The sequence below is a fragment of the Miscanthus floridulus genome, chromosome 18, assembly GCF_019320115.1.
Source record: "Miscanthus floridulus cultivar M001 chromosome 18, ASM1932011v1, whole genome shotgun sequence".
NCBI lineage: Eukaryota > Viridiplantae > Streptophyta > Magnoliopsida > Poales > Poaceae > Miscanthus > Miscanthus floridulus.
In genome coordinates, this window is record NC_089597.1 from 130,122,773 (window position 1) to 130,133,337 (window position 10,565).

At 45.0% G+C, this 10,565-nt stretch overlaps 1 protein-coding gene across 1 annotated transcript; it reads left to right on the forward strand.

Annotated features, from left to right (window-relative positions):
• The first annotated feature begins 6,614 nt into the window (after window positions 1–6,614).
• Window positions 6,615–8,543, forward strand: LOC136521982 (transcription factor BHLH3-like). Its single transcript, XM_066515770.1, has 4 exons — window positions 6,615–7,353; window positions 7,513–7,683; window positions 7,795–7,965; window positions 8,125–8,543. The coding sequence occupies exons 1-4, from the start codon at window positions 6,640–6,642 to the stop codon at window positions 8,203–8,205; spliced, it is 1,137 nt and encodes a 378-aa protein (XP_066371867.1). The 5' UTR covers window positions 6,615–6,639; the 3' UTR covers window positions 8,206–8,543.
• The last annotated feature ends 2,022 nt before the right edge of the window (window positions 8,544–10,565 follow it).

The window sequence follows — 10,565 nt, forward strand, 5'->3', positions numbered from 1 at the left end:
TTAACCAGAGAAGCTAAAGTTAAAAAAAAATATTTTAAATTATAACCGAAGCTTTTTTAAGTGAAGCTGAAACTCTATCAAATAAGCCTCAAATTTGTGCCATTCAATTCTTTGTGAAGTCTTATCAGTCGTTTATTTGAATTTGTTAATTAATGTATTTTTGTGAAAACGTTATCGGAGTGTCAGAGAAGTCTCGCCTCGTCAGTTCCTTCATTACTGCAGTTTCTTCCCATCATGACCTGCCAGGGGACGGGCCATGCATAAAAACTGGGCGTTTTTTTTTGTTATCCTTAGATTTTTCCTAGTAAAACGACACAGACAGACAGGCCGACCTACGGGGATGAATAAAAATCCCGTCGAGACCTGACAGAAATGCATGCATCAGCGCTGGTCAACGTCAGCTCAGCTCCGTTCTAAAAACAAGTGCAATTCTATGTTCAAAAAAAAGTTTAATTTTCTTAAATGTGACTAACTAGTATCAACATTTACGTCTTTAAATAGATTTATTAATAAAATATAATATATAATTAATCTAATGATACCATTTGTTATCATAAATGTTAATAGTTTTTCTTTACAATTTTTTTTCTCAAATTCAAAATTATTTCCAACTATCAAAAACGAGAATTGCACTTGTTTGAGGAAGGGAGGATCTTTCATCGTAAACAAAAACAAAAGGAACTGGCATATATTTTCTCATGTATAAACTATCATGTACCCTCTGCTGATGCACTCATGTCTGTTGGAGAGGTGAGCAGGAAACATGAAGCATGCAGATGCCACCTGAGCTCAGCTCAGCTCCTCCTTCCCCATGCATATGCATCTGCAAATGCATGCATGCAAATTGCAAACTGAGCCTGACAGGTCGTATTAGCCATTATTATTGCTCATCAAAAACGACCTGTCATGGTATCTGTCGTTGCCAGTTGCCACACACCACGCGCGCACGCATGCGCATGCGTTGTGGAAGTTGAAAACCCACAGCCATGATGTCAACTTGATGCTTGTTTCATTCATCAATTGGGTGATCGATCTGCTGGTTACTTGTTAGCAGGGGTTTGAGTGAGGAACAGATGATGCATCCTGCAGATCAGCAGGAGACACCAAATAAATACTATACTCATCACATGTATACACAATATTGTACTAGTACAATATAGTGACATGCATGTGGAATAAGTACAGTGTCGCGGCAGCTGCTGATGAGAGCCACTGCATGCTGCAGATTTGCACAGCAAGCAGGATCGTGATTCTATAGTCAAGATCTTTTTGCCTCACAAGAGATCATGATCAGAGGATACGATCCTATCAGATTGTAGGAAGTAAATACTTTTTTTCCACATGAGATTACAATATGATGTAAGTTAAGTCCTCGACTTGGCACGGACGCTCGTATTTTCCTGGAATTATTCTAAGATTTAAAGGCGCTATGCTTTCAGTGGTAGGCGATGTCTCCATCAACATAATTTTTTGTTTTTCATCCCTTTTATTGAAAGATTTTCACAAATACGCCCCTAGCAGTATCCTTTCAAAAAATAGACCTTGACCTCGGCGCCGTGACAATTGGCGCCGAGCTTACACGTCTCGGCGCCAATTGATCTAGGGTCATTTTCTGCGTGTCGTTAACGTGGCTGCTTGCATGGCGCGAACATGGCATGAGCTCGGCGCCGAGCTCAGCGCCAATTACTACGACGCCGAGTTATGAAAATTGACAAATTTTATTTTTTATCATTACTTGGATATTGAGAAATGTGACTAACTCTAGATTTTTTAATGGTAACTTGTTGTATGATCACTTAAAACAGTCTAGAAATACTTAAGATAAAAAATGATCTAGAATTTATGTTCATGAACTAGCCTAAAAATGCTTCTAAGTGTTGGATCAATAGTTAACTTCTTTTTTCATGATGTTCTTTTGACCAGGGTAAAACTATAGTTTCTTTTTTAATACGAAGTTTGATCTTTAATAGAAGTTGTAGTTTGAGTTGAGTATAACAAATTTTGCTTTTGGACCTAAACCTAAATCAGTCTTTAACACGGCCGAATTATGACCACAAGTTTGAATACAGTGTTGTTTTAGCCCCTCTAAATCTTTCTAATTCCTTTATCGCCGGTAGTGAATTGACATGTTTGCGATATTTTATCTTCCAAATTTGTATAGCAACTCAATTTGATACCGTACTACGAGTTTAAATACTCTCTGAGGAGATGACAACAAAACAAGTCTCGTCAAGTTTGGACTTAGCCATGGTAAAAAATTAGACTTAGCCACGGTCATAAATTCTCTAGAGTTAGCCACATTTCTCAATATCCAAGTCATGGTAAAAATTAAAATTTGTCAATTTTCATAGCTCGGCGCCAATTACCACGGCGCCGAGCTCATGCCACATCCGCGCCACGCAGGTAGCTACGTCAACGACACGCAGAAAATGACCCTGGACCTCGGCGCCAAAGTAATTGGCGCCGAGACGTATAGGCTCGGCGCCAATTGTCACGGCGCCGAGGTCAGGGTCTATTTTTTGAAAGGATACTGTCAGGGGCGTATTTGTGAAAATCTTAAAAAAAGGCTAAAAACAAAAAAAATCGGCCCCATCGACGGCGAGGCGTCCGTGGTGACTTTGTGAATCTCGAGATCTGTTGGCTAGCTCAGTTCTTTGGAGATGCTTATAGGAGTAGGGTTTGCATACATGTGTTCATAGTGATGAGTGTGCGTACGTGTTGTGGACGTTTATGTGGTATTGTGTTATTCTCAAAACAAAAAACCCATATATTGATTTTGATATTTTCTAGTGAAGTTTTTGTAAACTTGATAGGACTTATTCATATTATTGTCAATCCACCATAATTTTAAATGATAGAAGTGAGTAAAAATATGTCAAGTTATATCAATTATTACATTACTTAACATATTGTGTCACAACTTCTAACAATGTTATTAAAAAATTCTAATAGAAGAGTAAAAGCATATTAGAATAAACGGACAAAGATAAAGTTTTTCCCACTAGATCAGGCCCATACGTAAGAACTTTTACGAGTTAGAAAGAATCGACGTACCATTAAAACTAAACTAAACTTTATAATTTAGAACGGATGGAGTAGATTATTTGATTGTTGATCGAGCTTATGTTGAATCATAAACAGTTGCTTGATTCTTCAAGAGGCTCTGACGTGGAGGGCAATGCATGCTGATCGCTGAGCAGTGAGGACAGAGGCACTCTCTGGCAGGGTTCTCTGACTCCCAGCCTGTTCGTTTGCTGATTTTAGCCAGTTCAAATCAGTCAATCAACAGTATTTACCTCTTAAAAAAACCAGCACCAACTAGTCTAAACCAACATCAGCACCGACCGGCGAACAGGCCCTCCGTCTGCATACTACAGTGACATAGGAGGCGGAGGCGGAGGCGGAGGCGGAGGGGGAGGTGCATACTACAGTGACATAGGAGGCGGAGGCGGAGGCGGAGGGGGAGGAGCTACAAAACGTGGCTTCTTGAGGCTGTCGTAGTTTATTTCAGTCACGGAGAGAGAAGAACGGCTTTCTCCTGCCGTAGCTGTTTAGGGGAGCCGGAGGCCCTACAAGCCTTCCCAGACAGGCTCAGAATCACAGGTGTACCCAGTACCCTTCAACTCAGAAAGGCCCATGCGTGGGGCTCCAACGCGGGGGCGGGGGGGCCTCCTTGTGGGCCACCCGTCTGCATGCCAATGCAGGAGATGAGTGGGTCAAACCTGCGGGTCCCACACCCCACGGGATCTTCTGAGGCCGGGGAGGCTTGATTTGATTTGATCTGATCTGATCTCAAGCCTAATCATTCTACCCCCGGTGTTCCTCTCAACTAGGCATTGTTTGGAGAGGAGTAAAGATTTGGTCACATTCAAATATCCTCTCCTTGCAATTTGGAACCAGAGCACTATGTAAAACTGTATACTCATGATGCTCTACACACCGTAAAGAATCTAACCCCATATGCCGGTACTCCCTCCGTACTAAAAATAAATAAAGTTGTTTTTGGAGAAGGCTTAGGTCAAATATTGGGAATGTATGAGTTTGAAAATGTGAAAGCCATATAAATAGATTTGTCTTGAAAAATACTTTCATAAAAATATACATATATCACTTTTTGATAAATATTTTTATAAAAATAAGAAGTCAAAGTAATACTTTGGAGACCGTGTCACTGTCCAAAACGATTTTTTTTTTAGTATGGAGAGAGTACGTATGTAGGAGCATGTAACATGTATAGTCGCAAGTGTACATACAATATACTTATACAGTACATAATACTCCAAAAGAGTAGTACATAGTAGTGTAGTACTACTCGACAGACTATCAATCAATACTGCTCCTAGTACTAGTAGTGGTGATTAAAGAAAATGTTTGGCACAGAAATCAATCCATTTCATTTCATTTCATTCAATCAACTGGCATGACAACGAGGAGGAAGAGGAACACCGAAGTGGGTGTGGGTGTGGCCTAAAGAGTTACAGGCTTTTCGCTCGTTGATTTCGATCAGACCTTATTAGGAGGTTTTTATTCCATGGACTAAATTTTAGTCCATGTCACATCGGACGTTCGGATGTTATTTAGGAGAACTAAATATGAGTTAATTATAAAACTAATTACATAGATGGAGACTAATTTACGAGACGAATTTATTAAGCCTAATTAATCCGTCATTAGCATATATTTACTGTAGCACAACATTGTCAAATCATAGACTAATTAGGCTTAAAAAATTCGTCTCGTAAATTAGCCACAATCTGTGCAATTAGTTATTTTTTTCGTCTATATTTAATACTTCATGCATGTGTCCAAACATCTGATGGGACAGGGACTAAAATTTCCCTGTAGTAACCAAACACCCCCTCAGTCAGTTAATATTGCTTTTCTCACACAACAAAATCAGCACCGGATTTATCGGTCTATGAACTAAGGGGGTGTTTAGATCCCACCCAAAATCCAAAATTTTCCAAGATTCCCCGTCACATCGAATCTTGCGGCACATGCATGGAGCAATAAATATAGGTAAAAAGAATAACTAATTGCACAGTTTGCCCGTAATTGACGAGACGAATCTTTTAAGCCTAAATAGTCCATAATTAGACAATTTTTGTCAAATACAAACGAAAGTGCTACAGTGCCCATTTTCTAAACTGGATGGGATCTAAACACCCCCGAAGCCGTCTGTGTGGAGCCTGTCCTGTCCTGCCTCTGAATCTGAATGCCCTCTGCCTGAAGAGTCATGAGTGTTGTTGAGCCTTTCAAAGTATGTGCCCGTGGCGTCCAGAAAGATGGTTTTGGATCCTAGCTGCTACTGACTTCCTTGTTGTTTAGAGTGTCTTCAATAAAAAATTTATATGAACATCTAAATTTAAAATATGTAGTAAGATACTCAAAATCAGTCTCCAACAGAGTACCTATATGGAAGACATATTTTGGGTTGCCTGAGAGGCATAACTTAAATATGGACACCCTCTCTCCTAAAAACTTATTTGCAGAAAGAATTCTCTTTTTGGTCTTGTTGTTGGAGAAGATGCCAAATATGTATTGAACCTTTTAACTATAACGTTATTCAAAAATAAATAAGTCTTGTATTTTGGTTGTTGTTGTTGGAGATAGCCTTAGTTTTTTTTTTTTAGTATACTAAACTCTATCCCTCTGGTGTATCCGCAGCATAGCTTGATGATGCTACTAGCAGTTAACTAAAGTGCCATTATCTCTTCTGGAGTTCTGGACGTATCAGCAGGTTGTTCACAGATTTAGCTCCAATTGAGTGATTAGTACTCATGGCTTGATGAGTTGTGCATTTTTCAGACTGGTATTGAGGAACAAATATTTCTAATCCAAGAACAGAATCACACACAGGGTGGTGCACTGGTGTAGTTCTCGACTTCTCGTCCTCTCGATGCTACTGACAGCAATTAGCATTACATTTATTTATGTCCAGGAGAGACGCATCAGTCATCATAGTACCTCTTTGCCTATTATTCATAGATGACACTAATTACTAAAATAGTACTCTATAAATAGTCAGCGTGTTCGTTGATTGGTTTCTAGACCGATAAATTTAACTGATGCTGGTACGTTGTAAAAGAAAAATACTGACTGACTGATAATTCCTGACCGAAACCAAAACGAACAAGAACAACTGATGAATGAGTGATGGGATCACAAGACAGAGCTTTTATCCAGCAGGACGAATCCTGGAGCCTATCACTGTTATTCTGCCCTAGGGTTCACAAGTCACAATACAACAAAAAAACAGATTGGGGGCCTCTCTGCATTCTACTGGTACTAGCAGTACAGACCACACTTAATCAACAGCAAAACCCATGGATTAATTAATTAAACAAACAGACAAATGGATGGATGGATGAATGAATGTGAACTAACACAATACAAGCATACTAACCATCAAGTAGTGTAGTGAGAACTGAGAAGGCACAGCAGCAACAGCATGGTTCTTTTCCTTTGCAATCCAATCCCATCAACACTAGTAGCTCCCTCCTCTCTCCCCTAATGACATGTGAGCCCTCAACTCAAACCTACCTTAATGCCACTGTTCACCGTTTATCATAGGGAATAATTGTCCCCCTTCCATTCCCCATATATTAATCCCGTCTCCCCTCACCCTTTCCCTCACCCATGGCATTGGCATCCATCGCTCTCCCTCTCCCCACCACCACACCTTCCTCCTCCTCACAAGCCATAGCCGCCACCACCTCTTTCTGTGCTTACCCTCTCGCATTCTTCGAGTTCGAGGAGAAAGCGGCGGCGGCGGCGATGGAGCTGGAAGAGCAGGCCTTCCTGGAGGAGATCCTCTCCCTGCGGAGGGACGGCTGGGACTGCAATGCCATGGGGGACTTCTCCCCGGTGGCGGCCATGGACTGCTCCTTCCAGGACCGCCACCACCAGGTGCCCACCGTCAGCGTCCTCCCCACATTCACCGCCTCCTACGCCCAGCCGCAGCCGCAGCCGCAGCCGGCGCCCGGCTTCGACTGCCTCAGCGAGGTCTACGGCGCCGCCGCGGCGTTCGGCGGGACCAATGCCGGTGACTACGGCGGCGAGATGGGGTTCCTTGACGTCGTCGAGCCCCAGGCGGCGGCGGCGCTGGTGGACGGCGTCGGCGTCGGCGGCGTCACCGCGGGCCTCGGGGTCTGCAAGGTGGAGCCTGGCCTGGGGGAGAGTGGCGGCGCGTTCGGCCCTGGCCCCGGTGTCGCGCCGCCGCCGGCCCCGGCGTCCAAGAAGAAGAGGGTCGAGGGGATGCCGTCCAAGAACCTGATGGCCGAGCGCCGCCGCCGCAAGCGCCTCAACGACCGCCTCTCCATGCTGCGCTCCGTCGTGCCCAAGATCAGCAAGGTGAGAAGGACCAAAAAAAAAAAAAATCTCTCCTTTTTCTTGGTTCTTGTCCTCGGCCAAGAAAGGACATTTGCAGTAACAGCAAGCAAACAATCTATCTATCTATCTATCTATGGCGGCTGGGCTGATGAGAGATGAAATGTGCGTCGTGGTGCGCAGATGGACCGCACGTCGATCCTGGGCGACACGATCGACTACATGAAGGAGCTGCTGGAGAGGATCAAGCTGCTGCAGGAGGAGATCGACCAGCAGCAGCAGGAGGCGCCGGGCATGCTCAGCGTCTTCCGGGAGCTCAACCCCAACGAGATGGTGGCCAGGAACACCCCCAAGGTACGTGAAGAAACGATTTTTCTAGCTGCTGATGCTGCTGCTGCGATTGGGGGAAGGGAAATGTGAGGCGAGGCTGAGATGCTGCTGCTATGTACGTGATGCCTCGTGCAGTTCGACGTGGAGCGGAAGGAGGGCGGCGACACCCGGGTGGAGATCTACTGCGCCGCCAAGCCGGGGCTGCTGCTGTCCACGGTGAGCACGCTGGATACACTAGGGCTCGACATCCAGCAGTGCGTCATCAGCTGCTTCAATGACTTCGGCATGCACGCCTCCTGCTCCGAGGTAGTGACCACTGCCTGTCCATCCATCCATTGGTTCGCGGCCATACATTACATACTCCTCCGTCAAATTGGATGCAATGCAATGCATCAAGTTTGCTTCTTGAATGGTTGCTGGAGGTAAAGAAAAGCTGACAATTTTTCGCTGACAACAATGCCGCAGATGCAGAGGGACATGATCAGCACGGACGCGATAAAGCAGGAGCTGTTCAAGAAGGCTGGCTACGGCGGAGGCTGCTTGTAGAGGGCATGGCGTGGCTGGAGGAGGACGAAGAAGAGGAGGAGCAGGAGGCAGCAATAAATTAAGCTTAAGCAGCGCTAGTAGCGGTGGTAGCAAGGAGCAGCAGTAGTATCAGTTCAGGTCCAGTAGCAGAAAAGGCAGGCAGGGCAGAGGCCGGCAAAGATTTGGGAGGCCTTTTTGCAATCCATCTCCCCATCATAACCCACTTCGATCTATCCATGTTAGCTGTGTGTGTCCGTCCGTCCTAGCATCATGCAGGATGCAAAGGTTGCCCTGTGCTGCTGAATCTTTCTCCTATATTTATTAATTAACAAGAGCAAAGCTCGCTGCCTTTCCAATGATTGATCAGAAATGCCTTTGGCGATTCCCTCTCTTTTTGGATATATCTATATATAATGTTCTTCATTCAGCTCCTCTGTTCTGTTATGTTCGTTGTGTTGTGGGTATATAATGTTAGCTCATATTGTGGAGGTATCAAGGAAGGAAGGGCATGTGTGTTGCTGAAATGTTCAGTCCAGCTTATGATCTGTATCAGTATGTATTGCCAATTCGCCATTGCCGGTGGACGGACACTGCAACCAGCCAATGAAGCAAAGAAATGTATTTGTAGAGTAGAAGTAGAACAGACAGGAAACAATGAGGCACTAGAGTGCCACCACAAAATTCTGCTCTTCCTTTTTCTCTTGCTGTCACATTCTGATACAACTACTACCAAGCACTAGAGTTCCGGCCGCCAAATGAAATCCAGAGGAGGGAGCGGAAGAGGAAAACCCCCTTCCCTCCATTCCATGCTTCATCTGTTCATCATCATCTGTAATGATCGCTATCACGGGACGCTGATTGGGACTCGCGGAGGCTCCAAACTTTGTTGCTTCTTGTTGATCTTGGGCCCTCTCCTTTCTCTCTCTGTCCAATCCAAGCATGGAGGGTCGCTTTCGCAATCTCCCGTTTTGCTTGCTGCTCCCGTTGGTTCCATGACCGTGGTCCATGGATGGACTTCGTTTTCTGTGGGCGGTAAAAGATTTCACCACGGAAGCAGATCAGTGGCGGTTGTCGTATCTCTTGGCGCTCTGCACGGCGACCGCGGGGGAGGTTGGGCTGGGGACCATGACAAAGCTGACTAGCCGGCCACTCGCTCCTTTGCAGGAGAGAGAGGGATAGAGGAGAGGATGCCGGCGGGGAAAGCGTCATTGATGGACGTATTTGACCCCTAGTAGTTTTTGTATATATATATACGGAGTGCTACGCAGACAAAGACGGTGTCCAGCCGTTTGTCTGCCCAACCCGTTTTTTTCTTCTATAATATCTTCTGATGAGCTAACAGTTCAATACTCGTACCGTCTTTAATGGAAGTCTCACCTGTCTATGAGGCAAATGATTCCAAACTTAACTAGATTTATAACAAACGGTTAACATTTATATATCAAATATAGGCTCATTATGGAAATAAAGCATCCTGACCGAATTTGTAATGGCCCTATCCTGAATCCTAATAAAGCAGCCAACCGCATCTTCAGCTAACTGATTGCTCATGGCTAATGCTGCGAGGAATGAACAACCCCCCTACCTGTCCCGTGGACGGATCGTCGTCCACTGCAGATCCATCTGAACCTTGTAAAGGTGCTCAATCTAGACTCCAATTTTTGTAGTTTTCTTGTCCAAGTCCCAGGCCAGACGCCTTTGCTTTGTTTTGCTTTTCGTAGTCGTACTAATATCTAATACAAGGAAGACGGTGACCGTGCGTGCTAATGTATAGGAGTATGTTTAGTATAGTAGTGGTAGATGGAATGAGTTGCCATCAGGACAAGATGAATGGGGTTAAGGAAGTAAAAGAATGACAGGCTTGCGCAAGTAATTAAGAAAAGAAAGACGCTGAACCGGTCGAGATGGGGACGCAGGTGGGGTGGGTGGGTGTTGGCAGCAGCAGCCTGAGACTGGGACTGGGACTGGGACTGGAACTGGCAAGCGTGTCACTCTGCCTCTGATCACCTCGGCGCTGCAACTGTTGGTTGCCGCGCGAGGCGGGCGCTCTCCATGGCATCCGATGGGCGTCGATCCGACTTAATCGGGGTGGGTCGTCGGCCGCAATGAGGGCAGCGCCATCAGTCATCATCATAACCATAGTCCACGAGCAGGAGGCGACGCCGCCAGAAGTCCCAGTAGGGTATGGATGGTCCCAGCAGCAGCGTCTCTCTTCTCTTCAGCCCACACCACACAGTTGTATACGAGGAAATCTAACACAGAGCGCACCATGTGCTGGTGGATAGGAAAGGAAACAGCCTGCAGGACACCCAACTGGGCCGGACCCATATAACTAGCTGGGCTGGACCTTAATACTGCTGCTCTATAATAAGCAGTCCTGA